At 37.8% G+C, this 27329-nt stretch overlaps 1 protein-coding gene across 1 annotated transcript; it reads left to right on the forward strand.

Moving 5' to 3' along the window:
- Nucleotides 1–322: 322 nt before the first annotated feature.
- On the forward strand, nucleotides 323–27300 carry LOC137025266 (zinc finger protein 585A-like). Its single transcript, XM_067393283.1, has 7 exons — nucleotides 323–1147; nucleotides 4323–4842; nucleotides 4927–5245; nucleotides 15231–15337; nucleotides 22208–22323; nucleotides 25886–26884; nucleotides 26969–27300. Exons 1-7 carry the CDS (start codon nucleotides 1063–1065, stop codon nucleotides 27298–27300), a joined length of 2478 nt encoding a protein of 825 aa, XP_067249384.1. The 5' UTR covers nucleotides 323–1062.
- Nucleotides 27301–27329: the final 29 nt, after the last annotated feature.

Here is a 27329-nt window from a genome sequence, read left to right on the forward strand (position 1 = left end):
TAATCCCGTCTGAATAGGGCTTAAGTGTTACAGACTCTGTCACCTTCTGAATGGACAACTGTGTCCTCAACAGTCTTGTCAATCTGGAAAGAAAGTTCCAATCTTGTTTTGTGTATTGACAGTTGTTTGATATATTTAACACCCCTGTTAGTTATTTATAATTAAGGTTAACATATTCATACTAAATGCCAAAAAAAAAAAAAAAATCATTTTGATTTAATGGGGACTTTAAACTTATATGCACTTTTGTGATTTTAGACAGGAGCGTGTGAACGGGACTTTTATTTTGGTGTGAAGATGTGATGTCATAAGTCGGCGCTGCGATCATGTGTATGTTGTGATTCGGCTGAAGAGAGGTTAGTGTTTTAAAACATTTAAAGTGTTTAAATCAGTGTAAACAGCTGACGTAATTTTATAGTTTTAGAACTTTGAATGAACTAATTAATAGCATTGTAATGCTTTATCTAACATCAATGAACGTTATTTTTGTGAGTAAAGCTTGTGAGTAACAGAAACGGTGAGTGTCATTTATCTCCCTACATCGTGAATAAGTAAAAAACGTATTCGGTCACCGGCAAGTAGCGATGAGAGAAACGGAGCTTTTGAAATTCCAAATCAATTGAATCAATTGTTTCAAAATGATTCATTGATTCGAGTCACTCGAACACATGCAGGTCAAATTGGTGTAAATACAACCGAGCACTACATAAGATGTGAATATGGCAATGATGATCTATGAAATGAGATATACAAATCATTAAATACGAAATATAACTCATACATAATCAAATATGAAGTGTTTGTGTAGTTTGTGTCCTTTTATTGTTTTTGTAGTGCTAATTTTGATTGTGTTTTGGCTAATCAGACCATTATTTTTTAATTATCACTCTTGTCACCCTTACCAGTGCACTGAATACTGAACTAGGGATCTGACTGAGACGCACCCAGAGATTTAGTTGTGATTTATTTTTCTTTCTGTTAACTGTTCTCATCTTAAACAGGACAAACACACAGAAAAACTCCTGGTGAAGTGACTGAGATCCATGACGCACTATTGTAAAGATGGCATTTATTAAAGAAGAGAGTGAAGACATGAAGATTGAAGAAGTATTCAGTCTGAAACAAGAAGAAACGGAGGAACAAATAGGTTGGTTTCATTATCAAGGCTAAACTCAGTCATTTGATCCTTATAAAAATATTAATCTTTAGAGAAATCACACACAGTTTCTGCCAATCTCATGTTAATCTTAAGTACCTATAGAGAAGTATAGCATCTTCATATCTCCAAAAAGTCTTTAGTTTTATCATATTTATAAAAGATACATACACTGTACCGAGACTTTTCGAAAACAGCTGAGTGCCTGGAGGTGTGCCGTTTGAGCGGAGCAAAGAGTGACGAGCACGCGCAACTTTTGCATAGCGATCAGAGGGAGGGAGGGTCTAGCTAGCCTCTGTTTTGTTTGACAACACTTCGAACGTCAACAGGAAGTTACTCTGCCCAGGATCACTTAGAGCACCTTTAATTTAATTTGAGTTGGCTCTACTCAAACCAATTAATTAATTTGAGCATTAGAGTTTACAGTACAGGTAAATCCACCTAATTCCACACTTTTTGTAGAGCCCTGCAGGATCCCAATGCGGTCCTCTATTCTGGGTTTTTGATAAGTTGTTTGATTAGTGTTTGCTAGAAAGTATTTGGTCCTAAAGAAAGCAAGGAGCTTAGTGGGTATGGGATCTAGCATATCATTATGTCTCTTGCTTTGTGCCAATTAAACTGTGGTTAAAGGGATAGTTCACCCAAAAATGAAAATTTGATGTTTATCTGCTTACCCCCAGGACATCCAAGATGTAGGTGTCTTTGTTTCTTCAGTAGAACACGAATGATGATTTTTAACTGCAACCGCTGCCGTCTGTCAGACTTATAATGCGTGTCAATGGGAACTCCATCAATAAGAGTAAAAAAAAACACGACAGACAAATCCATATTAAACCCTGCGGCTCGTGACGAGACATTGATGTCCTAAGACATGAAACAATTGGTTTGTGCAAGAAACAGTATTTCTTTAATTTTTACCTCTAAGGCTACGTCCACACGAAGCCGGAGCTTACCCTAAACCGATCTTTCTTTTTTTTTTTTCCTCGTCTCAAAAAATATCTGCGTCCACACGAAACCACTGAAATGACTCAAAATGATGTAGTATACATGCCAGACCATTATGTGGCACTATAATTCTGCCGCAGAAATGCACTTAAAGAAGCAAAGAAGACTTGGAGCATGCGCATAAACCTTGCGCGCTGAATACAAACTTTAGCAAAGCTTAGAAATAACACTTTATTTTGGCTCAGTAGCTTCTGCAGCACAAACGCAAGCATGTAGAGTTTGCTATTGCTGTTGTTGGTGCTGTTTTGTGCTGTTAACATTAGGGATGTCCCGATCACTTTTTTTTGCCCTCGAGTCCGAGTCATTTGATTTTGAGTATCTGCCGATACCGAGTCCCGATCCGATACTTAATAGCCTACATAAAAAAGTATAAAGAAGAGCGAAAAAACAGATCCAGGAACAGTGCTTTTCAGGTTTTTCAGGTATCTAACAGTTTTCAAATAGTAATCAAATATAAAATATCACTGCATATTATCTTTACTGTATAAAATAAAGATTAATCATTATTGAAGTTACAAAAACTATTCAGTCAAGAGCAGTGAGTGATTTCTTTGTTATTTGTTGTTTGATTTAACATTAAAAACAGGCAGCAGGAATAGTTTTTTTCCCTTTAAGACATGCACAATCCAGTACATATACTGTTCCATATGCGCTGTCTTTCTCGACTAATATACGTTCACTTAAGACATAACCGACTATGTTTGCTAGGATACTCACTAGGACGGGCATGTTGACATAATTTTTGTATGAATGTGGCCGCCGAAGCGCAAGACTTGAAAGAGAACTCAGTATTTGCGCGCTGACTGGAATAAGCGTGTGCGCGCTTCGGATGAGCGCATACAAATCTTCTCACAGCGCGTGCGAGTTCTCTTTCGCGTCTTGTTCTTTTAAGGTTTAAATCAGCAAGGCTTAAATGAGTTTTGTCTGTTAAACACAGACAGCAACGTGTGCTTTTCTGGTCTCACCTGCGCTTGCGCGCTATCAACACCCGGGTGATGACGACGTAAATGACTGGACATTACAGCAGACGGCACTCGCAGTTAACAGTTTACAAAGAGCGACTGTTTTGTCCACGCTTTCTGATTATCGTTGTTGTAACGTTTTGTGCATCCATCGATTGAAACATACATTATCTGAACTCTGTATGTTTTCCCCGTTGCTATTTTAAACAAACTATATTAACCAATAGATGCGTCGTCATTCGAGATGGACCGCAGTGCAAGTGCGGTCCGTAAGTGGAGAACCGTATGGTTAGATTTTTTACAGAGAACCGTTGCACCCCTAATACATATATATCCGAGTCCTGATCGGGAGGTAATGTCCGATTCCGATCGAGTCTGAAACCACATGATCGGGCCCGATTTCCGATCATGTGATCGGATCTGGACATCCCTAGTTAGCATATCTGACTAGGGTCGACATGTGGGGTGAGGACATCATCGTTTCATAAAATATATGGATTGCCCCGTCCACACGAAAACGCAAAGACGGCGTTTTCAGATTTATCCACTCTGGGACCCGGTTTAAAAAAAATAGCGGTTTCACCTTTCGAAAACGTTGGATCCGTGTGGACAAAACGCCTATCCGATAAAAAATTTGCGCAGTTTCACAGAAACGCGTCTCCGTGTGGGTGGGGCTTAATACACCACTATGTCCAACTGCCTTGCGCATCCAGTTGGTGAGGTCTGAAAACACGCTCTGATGACGCAAGTGATTTTTCGCACCTATACTACGAGTGCGAGAGATCACTTCCTTTGTCAGAGCACGTTCAGACCTCACTAACCGGATGTGGAAGGCAGTTGGACATAGTGGTGTATTAGAGGTAAAAGAGTATATAAATACTGTTCTGTTTCTCACACAAACCGATCATTTCGTGTCTTAGGACATCAATGTGTCGTCAAGACCCGCAGGGTTTAATTTGGATTTGGATTTGTCTGTGCATGTTTGGTTTTTTTTTTTACTCTTATATACAAAGTTCCCATTGACATGCATTATATGGCTGACAGACAGCAACGGTTGGAGTTAAAAATCATCATTTGTGTTCTACTAGAGAACAAAGTCACCTACATCTTGGATGCTCTGGGGGTAAGCAGATAAACATTGAATTTTCATTTTTGGGTAAACTATCCCTTCAACTTGTATTTGTTTATTTCTGCCTTAGACCTGAGGCCGCTGAAAGAGGAGTGTCAAGAACTGAATGATTTGGAAGAAAAATATCACCCTGGAAAAAGCCTTTTCACCTGCCGACAGTGTGGAAAAAGTTTCACTCAAAAAGCAAACCTTAACAGGCACATGAGAATTCACACTAGAGAAAAGGCTTACAATTGCCCTCAGTGTGCAAAGACTTTTACACAGAACAAATACCTTAGTGCCCACATAAGAGTTCACACTGGAGAGAAGCCTTTCACCTGCCAACAGTGTGGGAAGAGTTTCTCACTAAAAGGAAATCTTAAGACTCACATGAGAATTCATAATGGAGAGAAACCATTCAAATGCCTTCATTGTGTAAAGAGTTTTACGCACAAAAAAAACCTTAATACCCACATGAGACATCACACTGGAGTGAGTCCTTTCATATGCACACTCTGTGGCAAGAGCTTCTCACGAAAAGAAACTTTTAAGACTCACATGACAATTCACACTGGAGAGAAGCCGTTCACATGTGATCAGTGTGCAAAGAGGTTCAGATATAAAGAAAACCTTAATCATCACATGAGCATTCACTCAAGAGAGGACTGTTTTCTATGTCATCTATGTGGAAAGAGTTTCAGAGACAGGAAACGCCTTAAGAGGCATGTAAAATCTCACACCGGAGCAAAGCCTTTCATGTGCCATCACTGTGGAAAGAGTTTCACAAAGAAAGCGAACTGTGAGGATCACATGAGAATTCACACCGGAGAGAAGCCTTTCACCTGCCCTCAGTGTGGAAAGAGTTTCACAGTTAAAGGAAACCTTAACATTCACATTAGAGTTCACACAGGAGAGAGGCCTTACAAGTGTCTTCAGTGTAAGAAGAGTTTCATATATCACACAGACTTGAAACGTCATTTGCAAACTCGTTCTGGAAAGAAAATGCCGTGTTCCTTGGATTGACGAGGTTTAGAAGAACTAGCAATTTCAAAAATTACCTGTGCATTCATTCTGGAGGAAGGCAAATTCAATTGTGATCAGGGTAATATTTCTTTTTCCTTCACAGTTACAGCTACACATGAAAAGTCATGCAAATGTAAGACTCTGTTTGTGTTATTTGTTAAAGAATATGGCAACAGAAAATGCGTATCTGTGTAAAATTAAACGCAGCTGAATGTGGGCTACATCTGACATTTTTTTTTTTATTTCCTTCACCTCTTTATACTTTGACTATGTAGAAGTGTCACTCAATTCCATATATTGAAGTGCATCTTGATGCCTTTTAATCAAAATATAGTTGAACTTCTGTCTTGTTGTGAAATGTCACAATGTAAGAGATTATAAATAGACAAACAAATGGACAAAGAATGCATTTTCTCAACCCTGGTCCTGGAGGACCCCCAACACTGCACATTTTGTGTTTCTCCCTAATTAAACATCAGATTCAGCTCATTATAAGAAACTCCAGGACCTGAAATGAGTCAGACTCAAAATGGGGGGACTTCAGGACCAGGGGCTTCATTTGTAAAGTGTTTATACGCACAGATTTGATCTTAGAGTGTGCATACACGTAAATCCACGCCAACACTCATGTTTAAGGCAGGAACACACCAAACTGATGCCGACGAACTAGTGGCGATGAAAGCAGACTGCGGGGTTGGCTCACGTCGGCAGTGTCTGGGTCCAAAGTTGCCAAGTAGCACGTCCGTTCTGCTCCTGCGTAAGATGAAATGCCTTTCCGTACCAGCAGGTGACAGTAGCTAAACAGCCAATCAGAATGATCATCAGAATGATCAACATGTCGAATCGGCCGAAAAAAGCAGACGAGGACCAACTTCAGCCAACTGTGCGGAACACACTGAGAAAACTTAGTCGGCCGACGAACAAAAACTGCCCGACAGCCAACCGTTGGCTTGGTGTGTTCCTGCCTTTATAAAAACGGTCTTTGTCGTGGAAAAAGTCACTTTTCCTGGTCAGATTACTGCAGGTTTTTGGAAATCTAAGCTATTCTTGCAGCTCGCCACTCTAAATTAAAGGATTTGGATGATAACTGGTGATCTTTTATTTGTAAATTACATTAATTAGGTGTCTTTTATAACATGGACTACTGAAACCATTCAGCTGCGCGCAAGTTCAAGATCATTTGCCATTTATAGATTTCACATCTGAAAGAGAGGCGTACATTCGTTTTCTGTGTGTTCAATCATTCTATGAATCACACGTACGCACATCTGAGAAATGATTGTAAGATCAAATTTAGGATGGTTTCTGTGCAACATTTTATAAATTAGGCCCCAAGGTTGAGAAATTAACATTGCATTACTCGTTTCTGCCAGTTATAGGGGTTATTATTTAGTAGTCATTTTTGATTTATTAATGTAATATCTGAATTTACTGACTCTTAAGTTTTTAATTTTAAAATTGTGATCAAGCTCCTTTTTTTTTTTTTTAATCAGCGCAGTTGATTCTTTGTCATTTTTCCAGTAGCCTGTATGTACATAAACAGTTTCTTTTTAAATTAATTTGGTGCAATAAACAATCCAAAGCAGTTAATCTTCCTTGCTTTCCTTGCTAAATGTGACCAATATTTTCCCATTTTTAGGAATTTGAACAAAGCAAATTTATTATATTTACAAATTTATTTACACAAACACACACCAATACCATCCCACTTTACCTAAAATACACATTGGGCCCTATCCTACACCCAGCATCAGGCCCGACACAAGTGTTCTTTGCTAGTTTCAGCCCGATGCAGTTATCATTTTCACGTCACGTTGTGCCACGTTGTTTAAATAGCAAATGCATTTGCGCCATTTTGTGCGCCCATGGGCATGCTAGTCTGAAAACTAGATGTGTTCAGGCGCATTGTCTGCGTGTTGCTATTTTGATGCAACTGAAATGGACTGCGCCATTGACCAACTGAAACCTGATCTAAAGTCAATGGAGCAATATTTTGTTTATTTAAAGAGCATGTTAGTAATATGTGCCTATAGGCGCACATACACTTTAATTATTACACACACACAGGGACACACAGCAGCACACAGGCATGCCAATTATTAAAAATAAAAGGATCACAATGTTAAATATTATTATTGTGTGCATAAAGATAAAAATGCTTTGGTGGAATCTGGCTTGTCCCATAGATGGTCTGCTCATGCGCTTTAACCTTGTGCATGAAAAGATCCGTTTCCTTGCTAGAGTAGCGTTTCGTTTTTCCACTTGCAAATCCCGCCACGTAAATAGAAAATCCACCATGGCGCAAGAGCAACTGGTTTTTTAAAGGGAATGGGAGACGAGACTCTGATAGGTTTGTTGCACGTTATGCCTAAAACACACCTATTACTCATTAAGAGAATAGGGACAACCCTTTTAGACCATGCACCAGGCACGCTGACCATTTTTCCAGTTTTTCCATTTTTCTCGGGAGCACTTTGACTTGGCGCAGTAATATCTTCACTCGTGAAAAGTCCCCCGCTCCCTCTCCTGTAAAAGTCACGTTGGTTCTATTGACGGAAATGAGAGGGAGGAGGAGAGGGAGCGGGGGCCGGTGAGAGGACTTTTCACGAGTGAAGATATTACTGCGCCAAGTCAAAGTGCTCCCGAGCACTTGCTATGGTATTCCGCCATACAATATAGTTATCCATTTTACACGCTTAGAAAAGCGCAACGTTTTGTTTTGTGTCACCGTCCTAGGTCGAGTTACACTTCGCGAGTAACTGTATTTAAATAGGGAAAACGTGGAGGTGTTTGGTAGCTTCTCTGCTTGGCCCCTATTGAATGAACTGGGCTAAGCTAAGTGCTAACAAAGTTTCGCCGCAAGACAGAGGGATTTAGTGCACGCACTGAGACGAGAGAGGTATGTATCAACTCGCCTTAGTTAAGGGAATAACATAGTTTAATATGAAAAAACGGTGGAGTATCCCTTTAAGACCATGCGCTTTGATTGTTAAAATAGGGCCCATTAATTGTAAGAATATCACTAACACTGATGAATAAATACTATAAGGTAAGGCAATTTAAATGCTGTCCCAAAAAATTATTTGCTAATACAATAAAATTAGTGTGTTGGTATAAGCCACCACTGTCCATAATAACACATTGTAAGGTTACAGAAACAACAGTTAGCATGGTAAATACACAATGCTTTAATAAAGCACTTAAGCAAATGCACACCACCTGAGGTGCAGGTCAGAGATAATGAATCTGTATAAAGGAGATATGACCGCATACTCACTTGCAAATACTTTATTTCCCCACCGTTTCTGCAAAAACCCTTTGTAAAGGTGTGATTTCACACATAATGGAGAGAAGTATAAATAGACGTAATTATTCGCAGATGTAAGCAATCAATCTCAGTCCAACAAACAATTAATTAATAATTCTTAAAAAAAAACAAAAAAACTCCAATTCCAATCTTACAGTAAATAGAACAGCAACTTGAATGTCAACAATCACAAATAATGTCAAAATAAACAAAATACTCTATTATACAGTACATGAGTTTCAGTCCGATACATACTGACTTGGATCATTTCATTCATAAAAAAAAACTTAGATCAAAATCAACATTTAAACCATATGGAGATAAAGTTTTTAGTTTGTGTATCCAATAGGCCTCCCGTTTAAGCAGAATACGATCCAAATCACCTCCTCTCCTTGGTAAGAGTACCCTTTAAATGCCTATATAATGCAAAGAATTAATTAATGATTAAACTCTGTAAAATGTGCATCTAGTGAGTAGTTCATATTTCTGGCATCTTATTGTAGTGCGATACGCGTTTTGAGCTCATGACTTGTTTTGTTATAGCCCAACTAGCTTAGTATCATGTTTTTGTTCTGTTATGTGGACCCTTATTTAGACATTCTCTTCTATTTACTTAAGTTCCTGTTTCAACACTGTTTAGTTTCCGTTTCATTGGTTACCCGTGTCATTTTCGTGCCTAGCACATCGTAACACTTATTTATGTATAAAGCAATAAATAAATAAACAAAGAAATAATTGCCGATAATACCACATATTTTGCTATTGAGCTACTCAAAATTACCTCCTTTACCGCGACAGCCCTACTAACATAAACTCTTAATAAAACATGAGCACTGACTGTGATGAGTTTTACCTCAATGTTTAATGAGAAAAATAAATATAATTTTAGGATTAAATTGTAACAATATTTGATTTGTCTACCATTGAGGTCTTTGTGATTTAATATATGTATTTCAAAGATGAAATAAGTTTTCTGGCCTGAATAGTCCTCAGTACAGCCACCAGATCTGATTCCTCAAGACATTAAGTCTTCTGGGGTCTCCACTCCAAGTGATTTTAAGGTGTCCTCAAGAGATTTGTTAGTAGCAACTGAGAGGTCAGGTTCTGGCCTTCCTTGATGCAAAGTCATCAATGATATCATCGTATGAAATCTGCTCCCCTATTGAGTGATTGATACTGATGACGGCAAGGCCAGTGAGCCGTTCCTGTGACATGGTTGACCTCAGGTACGACTTTATCAACATTAGTTTTGAAAAGCTTCTCTCTGCTTGAGCCACAGTGACTGGTAGAGTAAGTGAGAGCAGTCCAAAAGTTGGGGTAGATCTCCAATAGATCCTTGCATAAAAGTGATAAGCTCAAGAAGGCTCATGGTCTTTGATGGCAGGTCAGGGAAGTTGACCTGCACTAATTAGCTGCACAAGCTCTCTACTGTCCAAATCAGGGTTCCCCTGAAAGTGCAGTGTGGTGCCTAGTGCCTCACATTGCTCTGCCAGCTCCTCATCTGCAAGACTTGGGAAATTTGTCAAAACCCTGAATTTCTTTCCCACATTTTCCAATGTGGAAAATATCTCCTTGATGTCTGACGTGGCTGCATCAACGACAATGTTGAAGAATCCAACCTCCAACTTCCTAAGTGCATCACTGAAAAGCTCATCATGTGATTCATATGAGAAGTGGTGCTTTGTGGACTTCAGCCTTTTTTGTTTTAAAACAGCCTCCACATTCATATCTTCACAAATGTCTTTGGTCGCCATCTGTGCAGTCACAAAGCCACTTGCCCTGTAAATCTCGCTCAGTCTTCTTCAAAAGACTCTCAGCTAGGTCCACATGCATATTAGGAGACGGCATGAGTTTGCTGGCATGCTGTATTGCAGATATCATGTCATACCAAACAACCGTGCAGATGCTGAAGCGGTATGACCCCACCTCCCCAGACAAAAACTGGGCCTCAGCCTTTATAGCAGGGTCTTTGGTGTGGTCTCTCACCTCAATTAAAACCTCTCTCACGGCAGTTCCCTGATACCTCATGGGGTCGACACTCTTGACCTTGCTCTTCCACCTTGTTTCTGCCCACATCTTTAAGGTGATGCTCACATGATTCTTAAGCTTGGCCCATCGAACACAGGTAAACAGTGGAAGTAGGTGAGTCAATATGATCAAGCACTTCTGAATAGAATCAGTACTAAGGGGACTGTGAATGAGTGGGTGGAGCGAGATGATCCAGTGACGATGTGTTGATGATGTGTTGGTGTTGGCTGTGACTCCGTGACAATAGCTGATATGATTTTGCTGCTCAACAAATCAGTCAGCTCATTCTGCACATGATGGCCTAGGTAGCTGTTGTGACTTGCTGTTCCTCTTTCGACACAGTTAAGGTGATCTTTCATAATGGGATCAAACCTGGCCATACGTTCGACCTCTTTGAGAAAATTCCCATTTGAATGATGTGAACAGTGTTTCTGAGTGTTCATCGCTTCGTCATAGAAGAGTCCGGGAGCTGAATTGGACTGCCTGCAGTCCAGATCTTTCACCTATAGAGAAAAATACGTCAAAGACAACCACAAACTCTTCAGCAGCTGGAAACCTATATCAGGCAAGAATGGGACCAAATTTCAACACCAAAACTCCAGAAACTTATAACCTCGATGCCCAGACATCTTCAATCTGTTTTGAAAAGAGGAGATGCTACACCATGGTAAACATGCCCGCGTCCCAAAAATTTTAAAACCTGTAGCAGGCATCAGATTTGATATGAGCTCATTTTGTTCATAAAATTGTAAAATTTCTCTGTTTAAACATTTGTTATCTATGCTCTATTGTGAATAAAATGTTGGCTCATGTGATTTGAAAGTCTTTTAGTTTTCATTTTATTCAAATTTAGAAAACGTCCCAACACTTCCCCAATTCGGGTTGTAATTATGTATAGAAAAATAATGAAATGCAAACATTACTAAAAAGTCATGGTAAAGGAAAAACCAGGTATTAAACCTTATATAACAAAATATGGTCACATTTTAGTACCAATAGGTGCAATTAACAAATGCAATGCTTTCAAACAAGAGTTTTCTATAAACTAAACTTTTCTGTAAATCAACTTCTAAAAACTCAAGGCACATATTAAAACTTGGCCAACTTATTTTATGTAAACATGGAAACATTTCAGTGCTTAGACCTGGTTTATCTTTAATGCGAAAGCATGCATTCCCAGTAGGTTAAGATGAGACACACATATGCCAAGAACATTTGCAGTATGCATAAGACATTTCAATAAAAACTTAACTACAATACTACATAGTATAATAATAAAAATTATGCAAACAGCAGAATAATTGGTTACTTTTTTTTTTACAGTGCTGCAGTTACATTGTAATTACTCAAATAAGTTCTGAGTACTATTAATTAACTACATGTACTTACTATAGAGTTACAGTTAGGGTTTGGTTTAGGGTTAGTTACTTGTAATTATGCTTAAAGGTGCTACAGAGGATGTTTTCGACGACTGAGAAACCAAAGACTGTTAGTGAGTTTTTAAAATGAGCAAATGCGTTCGAGGGAACGCCTCCCAAAACTCGTGCACGAGTATTGGAACACGAGTGTTTACCGCCGGCATTCGCCGTGTCGTGTTAGTGGATTCATTATGTCGGACTCACTGCAGGTAACTCATAATCTGCAGTTGTTACTACGTTCCGCGCACGTCTCTCACAAGGAACGTAATGGCAGTGATTGACAAGCCAGAGGGCCAATCGTTTACGCGATGATCACACAAATGACTGGCTGATGTTTTTAAGGCCCTACCTCATGCACAGATGATGTATATTGATGTTATTCCTTTCACCTAATAAATAAATAGACTTTTATCAGTAAAGACAGTTTCAAGTAATATTGCAAAAATTTATAAAACAAAACATCCTCTGTAGCACCTTTAATTTACTGTTATTACTATAGTAAGTACATGTAGTAACGTGTAACTACAGCACTGTAAAATAAAACGTTACCGAATAATTTATTTTTATTGATTCATTTTTATTGTTACAACTGCCTTCTGTGAGACTGTACTTATAACTACAAACTGAGCCTCAAAAAAGAAAAACCACAAAGGAGTTTTCCATCATTCCTGAAGAACTTCAACCTGCAGGCGGGTGAGTACTTTATGATTTAGCCTAGATTTGACTATCCTAAAGGTCCTTTCACACTGGATGCGATTTTGACGCGCAAATTATTCGCGCAATGGTTTTGTTTTTTGATCAGCTGTTTGTGTAATGAGTGCTTCCACACCGAACGCGAATGTGCTGCTGCGAAAAAACAACGTTTATTTTTTTCACTTCAATGTCGATTTTTTTTCACATTCGAGGCGACAGAAAAGGCTTCAACCAATCAAATACAAGGAAACAAAGGTGATGTCACAGCAACAATGACGGATCATCTGATAGCTTGTGTGTCGACGCATTTACAATAGAAAACTACCTTGTGAATGTTTATTTAAACTATATGTCTAGTAGTTAACCTTCTATCTGTAGTCCATAGGCATACAATTTCCCCATTGTGGGACAAATAAAGGTTTTCTTATCTTAGACAGAAGCCTATTTATAGCCTGGGCTACTCTCAGTATATGTGAGTGGGTTTCTTTTCTGTAAATGAAATGTCCAGTAGATGTCACTAGCTATTCAATGAACATTAACCTTTGACAGGTATCGCATTTCTCACGACATTACAGCTCCTGTGTGGGAGTACATGCAAGTCGCTGTAGGCTATAGACAAGGATAACATAACCTTCTGAGGTAAAACTTGTTGATTTTTTTTTTAAAACCTAAATTGTGTCCGTGACTATGGAAAGTGAATGTGTTATTAAGACTGGGTGCACCCAAAAACTTCTTTTCGGTCTTTGAAAAAAAAAATGAAAAGCTCATCTTCACTGGATGATAAAGTGTCTATGTTGTTTGTCCTGAGCAGTTAAACTGACCAACCTTTCCAACAGGATGAAGATTATTTTGTTGAAATATATATATTTTTTCATTCAGCTGTCGCTGCGAATGTTTTGGAATCTTTCAGAGCACAAACGTCGCAAATTCGCGTCGCGGCTGATGTGAATGGTTTTGACGCGAACTATTAGAACGCGAACTATTCGCTTTTTCGTTTCGCTTTTCCGTTACGCGTCCGGTGTGAAAGGGCCTTTACTCTACCTGAATAATCATAGTGTTAAAGGCTGTTTTATGGTGCGTCTCTAAACACCTTTACCTTATTCTTTATTATTCTCAGGTTAGGTAAGTAAGTCAAATCTGATCTAAATTATAAGCATTTTAAAATAAAATCAGATAGAAGACTTTTCCGTGGTCTGTTCAGGTTCAATGACTTAAATTAATGAGGCCAAGTTTAGTTATAAAGTTATAAGTTCATTTATTTATTACAATTAGTATTTCTAGCATTACATATATTCTACAAACATTCTATATAAGTAATTAAATAAAGTATAAATATCAAATAGTTATTCAATCACGGGGATATAAGCGATGGAGGCAACATCAGCGATGGTTCTGGTGCTGGAGAAGCTCTTCAGGCGCGAAACAGCCTCTGTTGTTTTTACGTTTCAGCCTTTTATAGACAATCTGACTTTTTGAGGTCATCTTCTTTGGAATACTCCTCATCTGAGTCTATATATAAAGGCCTTGTCTCTTTGTTCCATGGACTCTTCTTCTTTGCTGTGTCCTGCTCTTCGTCTTCAAGACATCCTTCAACGGTAATAACTGCCTTTCTTACTAATACATGCTATTTCCTTACTATTCTACTAGCATGCTCTTTATTAAACATTTTTACAAAAACAGTTGTCTTGTCTTTCTTATCATGCAGCCATCATGAACAGTTACCTTTTCTCTTTATAAACATCTATCCCAATAACTGTGTCATGCTGATCATCTCCACACAAGTTTATATCTTGCAATTCTGAGAAAAAAGTTAAGAACTGTCAGATGTAAACTCGCAATTGCAAGGAAAAAAGTCAGAATTGTGAGATAAAAAGTTGCAATTAAAAGTTGTAATTTTTTTTTTTTTTTTACAGTTACAAGGGACTCCCAAAAAACTATTGCAAAACATGAAAACAGTCGTGGATTATCATGTAATGACAGGACAAGATTCAAGTGTATATACATTTTTGAATGGGGCAATTTTTATAAATTCAGTCATTTTGTCTCGTGGAATAGCATATTTTATGTGAAAGACCTCTGTCAAGCTCGGGACTCCTCTTCAGTTAATTTTGGACTTTAAGTTCCCCAGCTGCGTGCACACAAGACGTTGGTGCTCGGCAGACTGCCTGTGTTTCATTATATTATTAATAAACTGTTTCTGTTCCTGCCATTCGCTTCTGGGTCCTCCGTCCTCCCTGACAGAATAATCTGGCCAACATGGACCCGGCGAAACAGGCACCCATTTGCTCCGCTGTCGAGTTGCAGGGGGCTATGTTGGGCAGACACGAGCGAGGAAAAGCTGTCTGCTGCCATGCAGAACCTTGCCGCCCAGGTCACAGATTTGAACATTCGCCTTTATTATCTCCAGTGGGATCAGCCAACCTCAAGCTGTGCCGCCGATCCCAGAGTTAACAACCCTTCTCGTTATTCGGGTGAGCCCACGGAATGCAGAGCATTTCTAACCCAGTGTGAGGTTGTGTTCTCCCTTCAGCCTTCCACCTACGCAGAGGACCGTGCCAAGGTCGCTTTTGTCATCTCACTGTTGTCTGGGAGAGCGAGTGACTGGACAACGAGTCTAGGAATCGGATGCGGCGTGCTGTGAGAGGTTTGCCTTATTCAAGGAGGAGATGACCAAGGTTTTCGATCGATCAGTCTACGGACGTGAGGCTATGCCATTGAGTTCCGCACATTAGCTACCAAATGTGAGTGGAATGAACCTGCCTTGATTGCACGCTTTTTGGAGGGTGTAAACTCCGACCTTAAGGATGAGATTTATGCTTGTGATTTTCCCGCTCTCTGTGGAATGGAAGGACACGAGAGAAGTGTTGATGTGCTCCTCCTTCCACTTGACCACTGGAAATGAGACCGTCCAGAGGAGGGTAAAATTGTGTGAGGGTCAATGGACCTAAATTATCATTGTTCCCATTCCTACTGCAGTGTCCGACTACAACATGTGAGTATAATTGTTTAGTGGTGTTGGGGAAAAATTGCAAAGGTGTTCATTGGACTTTTATGTTTGCATTCCATACAGGATCATGGGAAGGAGTGGATGTGTCCGATACCTTCATCAGATAGTATTCTGTACTCTGCAAAACCTGAAAGTGGTACCGCTCACTTTTTAATCACTTAGTGGATATTGCAGTGGTAAATGCCTTCATCATCCACCAGCAACTGGCTGCACTCCAAAACAAGAGGGCAAAATAACAAGGAATTCTGGGAAGCTCTAATCCTGGAGCTTACTGATTTGGTGCTTCCTCCTGCTGCTGTTTCTGATTCTCACCAGCCAGCAGGACATGTAGGACACACTCCAAAGTACATCACATCTTCTAGTACTATTAGAAGATGCAGAATGTGGTAAATAGATGTAAATAGTTGTATACAGTTGTCTGAATAGTTTGTCATTTTCATTCCAATAATAGCGCTTCAGTACATTTTTGTTGTTTTATTCCTATATCAGTAGGAATTATGCTATGTCCTATGTTATACCTTGTTTATAATGTTTTAAATTATATTCAAAGTACAATGCTTTGAATAAAAAAAAAATATTAATGAATGTTGTGGTATGAGGTCAAGTGTTAAGAGTCAACAATGGGGAATCAATGAGCAGTTAACCACTTAAAATCGAAAGTGTTCTCCCAAAAAGGAAATTTCTGTCATTAATTACTCACCCTCATGTCGTTCCACACCTGTAAGACCTTCGTTCATCTTTGGAACCCAAATTAAGATATTTTTGATGAAATCCGAGGGTATCTGAACCACACATACACAGCAAAGTCATTGCACCTCTTGAGGTCTAGAAAGGCATTAAAGGTGCCATCGAATGAAAAATTGAATTTACCATGGCATAGTTGAATAACAAGAGTTCAGTACATGGAAATGACATACAGTGAGTCTCAAACTCCATTGTTTCCTCCTTCTTTAAATCTCATTTGTTTAACCCCTTAACTGTCACCGTCCCACAAGTGGGACGTTTGCCATTACATATTTAAAACAGTAATATTCTATACTAAACCTAAACGAATCTTGACAAACTATATATCATTTGAAAGCTTAGAATCTGTAGTTTACATATTTGGTGGCTGATTTCCAAAATAAATTACATAGGAGCAGTAATTTATCAGTTTGCAACAAGCATATTTTCATACTCATAAGGCATGTTCAGACCTTTATTTTGAAATTGCAATGAACATGAAAAATCATTAAAGATTGGTTTAAACATGTTTGTTTTCATGCCAAGAGTTCAAAAGATAACATCCATTCAATTTTTTGAGAAAAAAAGGTCTGAAAATGTTTTTAATAGGAAAAAAAATAAATTTATGATTGTGGCGCCGATCTATAACCTAGGCCTACATACATGTTATTTTTATGTTTATTAGAGGCTGAATTCATATCAAATTCTGCCAAAATTCCCATACTTCTTTTATATAGGATATCTACTTCATAAATTGTATGAAAATAATGGAAATATATGGTTCAGATCACTCAAACCATATATGGAAATGGAGACGCCTTTATATGGTCAGTAATGGAGCTTGGTTGTCATCTAGTGAAAAAGTGTGGTACTGCGCCCAAACAAAATCTTACTGAAAGCTCATTTTTTGAGATATCAACCTGAAATTTGGAACACAACTTGATCAGATTTTTGGCTTTGATTTCCTTGCAGCTTTAGAGTAAAACTTGTTTTGTAAAATATATATTTTATGTAAAATATAAAATATTATATTTTTACATTTTACATTTTCATAAACATAAACTTCTATAACTTTTTTTCTGTTTCACTTACATAAGTTTTTTCACATCTACAATAATCTGCCTAATCTAAATTTCATCTTTAAAACAAGACCAGCCTTTTGTCTATACTCCAAAGTATGCTTGAATTACAACCATTTAAGTTTGGATAGTGCATTTTCTTGTCTAAAAAAAAAAGTGGGGGTGACAGTTAAGGGGTTAAAAGACCTCTGAAGAACAGGCGAATCTCAGCATAACACCGACTGTTACGTAACAATCGGGATCATTAATATGTACGCCCCCCAATACAGTTTAAATAATTAATTTAGAAAATCTATGGGGTATTTTGAGCTGAAACTTCACAGACACATTCAGGGGACACCTTAGACTTATATTACAGCTTGTAAAAACTGGTTCTAGGGCACCTCTAAAGATTTTTACTTTATTAAAGCATAAATATACCCTGATATGTTTGCAGATATTTAGGAAACATGCTAAGTTCACCAACTTGTTCCTCAGAAAAACAATGCTACAGCCATATATTCTACTTTGAAAATATGCATTCCGTGTCTGAATGTCTGTCTTTGTTTTGGTCTGTGTGAAACCGTGTGCTGCCAGTTTATCCAATAGTATTTCGACATCACTGGTTGCCAGTTGGCGAAAAACACCGCTGTTACAATAGGACCAGCCGGGAGACAGAAGATAGGTTAACAGGTAGTTTATTGAACACAAACAGAGTATCTGGATGACAACAGGTGAGTAAACAGATGCAAGTTTGTGACTGATGAATGATATAAAGAATGACATAGTCCTTTTGTGGTTGCAGAGTGACAATGGAGAATGATGAATGGAGTAGATGACTTCAAACAACACTTCACACCAGATCGAAGACGAGGAGAGGAACTTGGGTACATGGAGTACAGGTAAGTAGCAAGGGGAGTCCTTGAGGTAAGCATTCAGGTAAGTCCTTTGATGCAAACGAGACCAGACAATGTGACTGTGTGTGTAATGCCGAGTTCAGACTGCACGATTTTCAAAGTAGTCGGGTCATTGTTCTTTTCACACTGCATGACTATCTTGGCCAGCATTCAGTCGCTGCTGTGTTCATACTGCACAATGGATCGGCGATAGAAGGTTCCACACTGCATGACTTTACTATAGGAAGAATCGCCGACAACTCTGTCTGGCACGCAAACTACGTTTCACAACCAAACACACGCGAGATGTGACAAGGAAACAACCCGATATCACGCGTGCAACACCGGAGTTATTATTATTATTATTAAAAACGGTAGCCCGCAAGACACTTGCAATACGAGTTGCCTGTGCACTGATTTGCAGCGAAAACAAGAAAAAGAAAAGAAGAATATGGAGGAGGAAATGGTTGGGGAGACTGTGGAGTGTGTGTTCTGCAATGAGAGTTGGAGTAAATACATAACTTTTCAATGTGCTGCTGTTGTGGATGGTCAAGCAAATGTTTGTGTTTTGTTTTTGTTTGATAGAATTGTAATGTTTATGTGAATGAAGCCATGCTTGCTGATATTGTGGTCTATAACTCCTCCCCGAACTCCCCGCTGTTCTGGATCTTGCTCTCTCAGTGGCTGTCAGTCATCACCGATGTAGTTTTCAGTCAGAACACTTTTCACACTGCAGGATTTTGAATCGCCGACAGGTCCAGATATTTAGCATGCCAAATATCTCACGGGCGTCGGTGACTCGTCGGCGATTCTCTCAGAACGCGTCTTTGCTCATGAACACTGCGTTATTGTCACTCGCATGAACGAGCACCGATTTGCCTGTGATTTCGGGCATTTGTCTGCGATTTCTCAAAACCTGTCGGCGAGCCAAAATCGGGGGGGCGGGCCAAACAATATTTTGAATTTGGACTGCAGTACTTATTTTGAACACTGGGTGTCATTATTACATAGAGCCCCTTTAAAGATGACTGCATCCACATGACTGCAGTGGTTCAATCTTAATGTTACGAAGCGATGAGAAAACTTTTTGTGCGCAATAACAAAACAAAAATAACGACTTTATTCGACAATTTCTTCTCTTCTGTGTCAGTCTCTTATGCAGTGTACATGGTGAATGCAGTGCAGAGCTTCCATGTTCTACCTCAGATCGCCGACTCATTATTGACCAATACTGAGCCGCCATTTGTACGTAAACACTGAAGCTCTGCAACGAAAATAGCATAGCAGTATGACAGAGGACAGATGAATTTGTTGAATAAAGTTATTTTTGTTTTGTTTTTTTACATAAAAAGCATTCTCGTCGCTTCATAATATTAAGGTTTAACCACTGTAGTCACATTGACAATTTTAACAATGTTTTTAGTACATTTCTGGACCTCAAAAGGTGCAATGATGTTGCTGCCTGTAGCCAGGTTTCCATCCAAGGATTTTTTTAGTGATATAGCTGATGAAAATGCCATTTGTCGATAAAATTTCTCAAATGTCGACACAATATTTTTTCGTTTATCTTTAGCGCATAAATTCTATGTCCATACTTCAAATGTTGAGAAAAAAAAAAAAAAACCTGGTTTGGAAACACGTTTTGTCGAGAAAAAGGGCTTTAACGCAAATAAATTTGGTGTCACATGACAGAATTGGCCTATAGCCTGCAGCGTCTGCGTTCGGTGTTGCTCCCGTTAAAGCACCGTTTCACTGTAGGCTAGTTCAAAATGCATCACACAAGGAAAATCTCTGCAGCTCAACAACGGTGACAAAAAGAAAGGTAAAATAAAATACAGAAATGTTACTTCTGTATCTGAATAAATAAAAGTGCTGTCATAAAATTTTTATTTTCTTTTTTTCATTTATTTATTTATTTATTTAAACAGGGACAGTGTAAAATATACATTAACCTTAAAAAGGAGAGATGCAATTTACCAGGTTATAGCACTTGTGCTAATTTACACCTGCAGTCCCTGGACAGGCCAATGAAAATCAACATGACACTTGTAAATAAAATAATTTTAAAAGTGTAATTTATTAATAGGCTATAGAATTTTATCTCAAATAAAAAAGGAGAATAAAGTGGTTGGAAAAAGCTCTAATAGAAACTCTAACGTGACAATAAGCCTCAGTTTAGCTAATTCAGACAATTTTTAAAAAAGTTAAATACACAAATAAAATGCTTTGAATGATCTGAATGTGTTCTCGGATGCATCAGACCGCGACTGGCTTGACTGCATGTTCAAGGCGTTAAACATTGTTGCAATATGCAAAGACTTAATATTTCACTGTACCAATCTTTTTATGGAGCCTACATGTTTTTTGCATACCGGACAAATGAACTGCTCTGTGTCCAAACCTTTTTTTCTTTAAATAAAGTCCTGTCAGACAAGCTGCTCCACTTCACCACATTCTTCTTATATTTCATATTTAATAACATTATATGTGAAAATAAGCAGTAGCCTACTGATGAATTTAAATTGTCTCATTACTCTGTACATTTTACAAATATTCTGGATGCGAAATATAGCTACGAATTTGAGATATACGCAATTTTTGTAAAAGAGATTTTGTTTGTGATACAAGAAAACATTTGCAACAATGTTGGATTGGATGACATCATCATTCAAACAATTTTATCGTTAAAAGGCCAATTGGATGGAAACAGCCTTGAGATGGCAAATTTCGCAAATATTTTTTTGCGCATATTTGCTTTGTCGATAAAAAAAATTGCAAAAACTGGATGGAAACTTGGCTTATGTGTGGATCAGATACCCTTGGATTCCATAAAAAATATCTTAATTTGTGTTCCGAAGATGAACAAAGGTTTTACAGGTTAACGACATGAGGGTGAGTAATTAATGATAGAATTTTCACTTTTGGGTAAACTAACTCTTTAAGCATATTGATTTATATTGACATTTGAATATTTTATTGATATATATATATATATATATATATATATATATATATATATATATATATATATATATATATGTATGTATAATATATAAGATGCTTTTTAAATGGGTGCACATTTCTCTGCACTTTTGAGATTTTATACAGTAGCGTGTGAATAAGACTTTTATTTTGGCGTGGCGATATGTCGTCATAAAGCAGCATCTGTTGTGATTCAGTTGAAGAAAGGTTTGTGGTTTTATATTTAAATCAATGCTAACGATTTAGTCAAGTTTATATATTTTACAAGTGACATTAAATGTTTATATATTATTGAATGTGACATTGTAAGGCTTTATTTAACATTAATGAACGTTATTTTTGTGAGTAAACAGCATCCACACACGAGTAACAGAAAAAGCATGTCTCGTTTTGATTCGTGAATCATTTGATCATAAACACGAATTCGGTCACTGGCGAACAGTGATGGAGAAAAACTCCACATAATGACTGAATTATCATCGCACGCTGACGACACATGCTGGTCAAAACTGTGTAAATGCAACAGAAACACAAACATGTCATGACAAAGTTATACAAACCAACTGCAAATGTTTTGGAGCATAATGTATCATTAAATAGCAATAAAGCATACATGCCTAAATATAAACCTACTATAAAATTGTGTTATGTCATTAATATGCAGAGCTAATTTTGAGTGTTTTTGGCTAATCAGGTCATTCAAGGCCATTAACTCTCACTCTGACTACTAAACTAATGAGCTGATTGAGACATACCCTTTTGGTTTATTTTTCTTTCTGCTAATTATTCTCTTCTTAAACATGACAGAGTGTCCAAACACACTGAAAAACTCCTGGTGAAGCGACTGCGATCCACGTGACACTATTATAAAGATGGCGTTTATTAAAGAAGAAAGTGAAGACATGAAGATTGAAGAAACATTCAGAGTGAAACAAGAAGATACTGAGGGACAAACAGGTTGGTTTACAAAAACAATATTATTATAATGACATATTAACATATCTGAACACAACAACAATACATATTCACTGAATCAAGAAGTATTAAGTCATACACCTGCTTGCTAATTAAATAAAACATTTCTCCCACTGACAGCTTGTTCATTTAAATGGCTTTGTTGGGTAAATAACAAACTGCAACATATTAGTTTAAATCAAACAGTTTGAATGTTTGTGAGTAACACAAACAGTTCAAATTAAAGACGCACATTGTGCACTAAAGGAGGTAACTGTTGAAAGTTTCACATTTTCTATAAAGCTCAATGCAAATGTTGTAACTGCAGCATTATAAGTTGATCTAGGATGAGAGTTTCTTCTGTAGCAGCAACACGTGTGGATTTTCTTTATATTAAAGGGTTAGTTCACCCAAAAATGAAAATTCTGTCATTTATTACTCACCCTCATGTCGTTCCACACCCGTAAGACCTTTGTTAATCTTCGGAACGCAAATTAAGATATTTTTGTTGAAATCCGATGAGGCCTCCATAAGGAGCAATGACATTTCCTCTCTCAAGTTCCATTAATGTACTAAAAACATATTTAAATCAGTTCATGTGAGTACAGTGGTTCAATATTAATATTACAAAGCGACGAGAATATTTTTGGTGCACCTAAAAAAAAAAAAAAAACTACTTATATAGTGATGGCTGATTTCAAAACACTGCTTCAGGAAGCATTGAAACGTTATGAATTAGTGTGTCGAATCAGCGGTTCAGAGCGCCAAAGTCACGTGATTTCAGCAGTTTGACACGCGATCTGAATCATGATTCGATATGCTGATTCATAACGTCCGAAGTTTCCTTCTCTTTAGGTCAATTTCATGATGTCATTATTTAATTTAGCTTCCCTCAATTTTCTGAGCTCCATGAAAAACAAACCCAAAGAAACATTTCTACATGTGAATCAAGAAACTAATTAACACAGTTACGATAATATATGGATTGTGTGTGATGCAAAAATTTGAGGTAATGAGATCCAGGCAGCCAATGACGCCAATGTAAAATTCTTTATTTATTAGATTCAAACTTAAAATAGCACAACATAACATAATTGATGATAAAAAGTTTAATGAAACCAACAGGTATGACAACCATTAAAAATCTAACATCTACAATTAGAAGATTCTGAATTCTGAGTATAGTAACCTGCGAGGAAAACGTAGAAGTGGCGCCATGAGAGACAGCAAGAGGCGAGTAAAGATAAGAGTAAGGGTACCAGTCGAATTAACAGGTCAGTTATATACCTTAAGCATACATCATACCCTCAAGGTCTGTATGGATAGATAAGAGAGGCCAGCTTGAACTTTTCTGTTGTTTTGGACAATTTGAAGAATTTATGACATTTTATGGCTTATTGCTATCAAGCCCGTTATTAGGTAATTTTATGGTCCCGTGACTGTTGACATTACCAGATTGCCAGAAAGAGTCGGTTTCACACCTTTGTCAGAACAACAGAATAGCAACGTTAACACATTTCAAATATCACATCTTAGTTGAGTACAAAATATTGCAGGAAAAGGTGCATCAAGTGCACAGGAACATCAGTTCTGAGAATATCTTCGCTTCAGCAGAACATGTCACGATCATGAGTTGGAGTGCCAAGTTTAGCCACCAGAGGGCACTCCAACAAGGACTTTTGTCACCTGTCTCACCCATAACACACATAAGACACTTCCCTGGACTCATTATCTCATTGGCATTGCACCCAGCTGTTTTGTGTTTCATCATTAGTGTCTGTCTTTTTATACTCAGTTGTTTCTGTCCTTGGTTGTGGTTTGTTGTATTGCACATTTTGTATTGCTGGCTTTTTGTTTTGTGGACTGATATTCTGGATTTTGACTCTTGCCTGTTCTCTGGACTACGATTTGGATTGCCCAATAAACCCTTATGCTGCACTTGGATCTATCATCTTGTTCTTGTGTGCACCCGTGACAGAACATGGCAATCATCCAACATTAACCAGTGTCAACATTACCCATTACCTCGAAACACTTAAAGATCACTTGAAAAATTATAAACATACAATGATAATAAATGAGTACAATAAGGAGTAAGTATGTGATTATATGATAGTAATTGAGTACATTGAGTAAGATTATATGACTACTTGAAATCATAGGTAATATTAAGAAATCATGAACCATAAATGATAATGGATGGTTAATATGAGATATGAATAAAATGCATGAATATTGACCATTTTGAATCCACCAGTATGTGATTTTCATGTGATTTGGTGTATTACCATATCAATTAAAGGTGCTAAAGAGGATGTTTTGTTTTATACATTTTTGCAATATTACTTGAAACTGTCTTTACTAACTGATAAAAGACTATTTATTAGGTGCACTGAAAATAATAATATTAATATACATCATCTGTGCACGAGGTAGGGCCTTAACAACATCAGCCAAACGTTTACGCGATCTTCGCATAAACGATTGGCCCTCTGGCCTGTCAATCACTGCCGTGACGTTCCTTGTGCAAGACGAGCGCGTGTTCCAATACGAGTGTTTACGAGTCTTTGGTTTCTCAGTCGACGAAAAGATCCTCTTTAGCACCTTTAAGGATGTTTACATTACAAATGCTAAGCAGGTGTAGTGATTACTATTAGCCGCTTAAAATGCTGTACTTAAAACTATATGACTAAAATACAGTCTTGAAATCAATTCCAATAGATTCCATAACCAGGAATTGGAAACAGACTTGATTCCAAAAATTAAAGAAACAGCCCTAACTGCTGCTCCACAGAAACTCATTTGGTGTGAGTTTGTGCCACTTAACCACAAGAGGTGCAAACATTTACCCTGATTTGTAATGAAAATAGTTTATAGATCAGCACTTACGAAAATGTACCATGGTTTTACCATTTACTGTACTGTAGTAAGTGTTTAATTTCTGTTTTGCAAAAAAACAGATAAGAGTATTGTCGTAATTTGAAAGCTAGCTTGCATGTTCACCAGGCAATTAAGTTGACAATGCTTGGATTATCGGTTGTCTTTCATAGCAATGCTGATTGTGAGAAGGTTTTCAGTCTCGTTACAAAAAACAAGACCCATAACAGAGCCAACCTGAACATTGACATAAGTGCCGTGGTGAAAAGAAAGGTGAGCATGGCTGCAAAGAAGACTGTCTTGTCACATGGAAAGCTTTAGTGATGCTCTTCTCAGAAAGGTCAAGTCAGCAAGCTATGAGACAAAGCAGTCAAGAGCAAGTGCGACTATAAGCAGAGGTGATGAATGATGTAAAATTCTCAAAAGCAGATTATTCATACATGTGCACAAATGGCTGCCTCTTCCTAAATGTAAATATGTCTTTTAATTAAGAGTTTTTCTGAAATATGTGACTGCGTTGTTTTTTTTCACAACAAATTTATATGTTGAAAAATTTTAGAATATATATGAACTCCCCCATCTCCTCAAACCCTGTGTCCCATCCCGTCACAATGATGGTACTCAATTTTTTTCCAAGCTTGGCAGGTCTGCACTGGTGTTAATTTGCATTTGCCTCTTTTCACCTTAGACCTGATGCTGCTGAAAGACGAGAATCAAGAACTCAATGAAGTGGAAGATAAAAATCAGTTTGAGAAACATCATGATTTCATGACTGGAGAAAAATCTACACAGACTGAAAAGATCTCACGAAAAAGACCTCAAAAATCTAACATTTCTAATTTAACACAAAAACAAAACCTTGACGTCCACAAAAGAGTTCACTCTGGAGAGAAGCCTTTCACCTGCAAACTGTGTGGGAAGAACTTCTCACGAAAAGACAGTCTTAAGAATCACATGAGAATTCACACGGGAGAGAAGCCATTTGTATGTGGTCAGTGTGGAAAGAGTTTCAGATGTAAAGAAAAGCTTACTTACCACATGAAGTCTCACTTAAATGAGAACTGTTTTAAATGTCATCATTGTGGAAAGAGTTTCACAGACAGGAAACTCCTTAAAAATCATGTAAAAACTCATACTGGAGAGAAACATTTCTTGTGTCATCAGTGTGGAAAACATTTCAGATTCAGTAAAAACCTTAAGACTCACATGAGAATCCACACTGGAGAGAGGCCTTTCACATGCGATCACTGCGGAAAGAGTTTCTGTCATAAGGTTAGCCTCAAAAATCACATGAACGTTCACACTGGAGAGAAGCCATTCCCATGTGATCACTGTGGAAAATGTTTTGTGTATAAAACAACACTTAATGCCCACATGAGACTTCACACTGGAGAGAATCCATTCACCTGCAAACTCTGTGGAAAGAGCTTCTCACTAAAAGGAAATCTGAAGACTCACATGAGAATTCACACTGGAGAGAAACCGTTCATATGTGTTCAGTGTGGAATAAGTTTCAGACGTAAAGAAACCCTTTATACCCACTTGAGAAATCACACTGGAGAGAGCTCTTATATCTGCAAACTGTGTGGGAAGAACTTCTCAAGAAAAGGAAATCTGAAGACTCACATGAGAAGTCACTCTGGAGAAAAGCCATTTACATGCGATCAGTGTGGAAAGAGTTTCGGACGTAAAGAAACACTTAATTACCACACGAAGATTCACTCAAAAGATAACAGTTTTATATGTCATCAGTGTGGAAAGAGTTTCACAGACAGCGATCATCTTAAGAGGCATGTTGTAAGTCACACTGGAGAGAAGCCTTTCATGTGCCATCACTGTGGAAAGACTTGTAAAAACAAAGCAATCCTTGAGGTTCACATAAGAATTCACTCTGGAGAGAAGCCTTTCACCTGCCCTCAGTGTGGAAAGAGTTTCACACTTAAAGGGAACCTTCAGTCTCACATGAGAGTTCACTCTGGAGAGAGGCCTTTCAAGTGTCTTCAGTGTGAAAAGAGTTTCAGATTTAAAGGAAATCTTAACAATCACATGAGGCTTCACATGTCTTCAGTGGGAGAAGAATTACATATATCCACAGAGACCTGAAACGTCAAAATTATCTTGGAAACAAATTA

The sequence above is a fragment of the Chanodichthys erythropterus genome, chromosome 8, assembly GCF_024489055.1.
Source record: "Chanodichthys erythropterus isolate Z2021 chromosome 8, ASM2448905v1, whole genome shotgun sequence".
In the NCBI taxonomy this organism is placed as follows: Eukaryota; Metazoa; Chordata; class Actinopteri; order Cypriniformes; family Xenocyprididae; genus Chanodichthys; species Chanodichthys erythropterus.

Bases quoted from the DNA above. Each gene is read 5' to 3' on its own strand.
- LOC137025266 (XM_067393283.1), top strand. From the start codon at position 1,063: ATGGCATTTATTAAAGAAGAGAGTGAAGACATGAAGATTGAAGAAGTA. The intron at 5,246-15,230 runs TTGGATTGACGA...TTCTCCCTTCAG, and splicing joins GAAAGAAAATGCCGTGTTCC to CCTTCCACCTACGCAGAGGA. The intron at 26,885-26,968 runs GTAAAGAAACAC...AGAGTTTCACAG, and splicing joins GTGTGGAAAGAGTTTCGGAC to ACAGCGATCATCTTAAGAGG.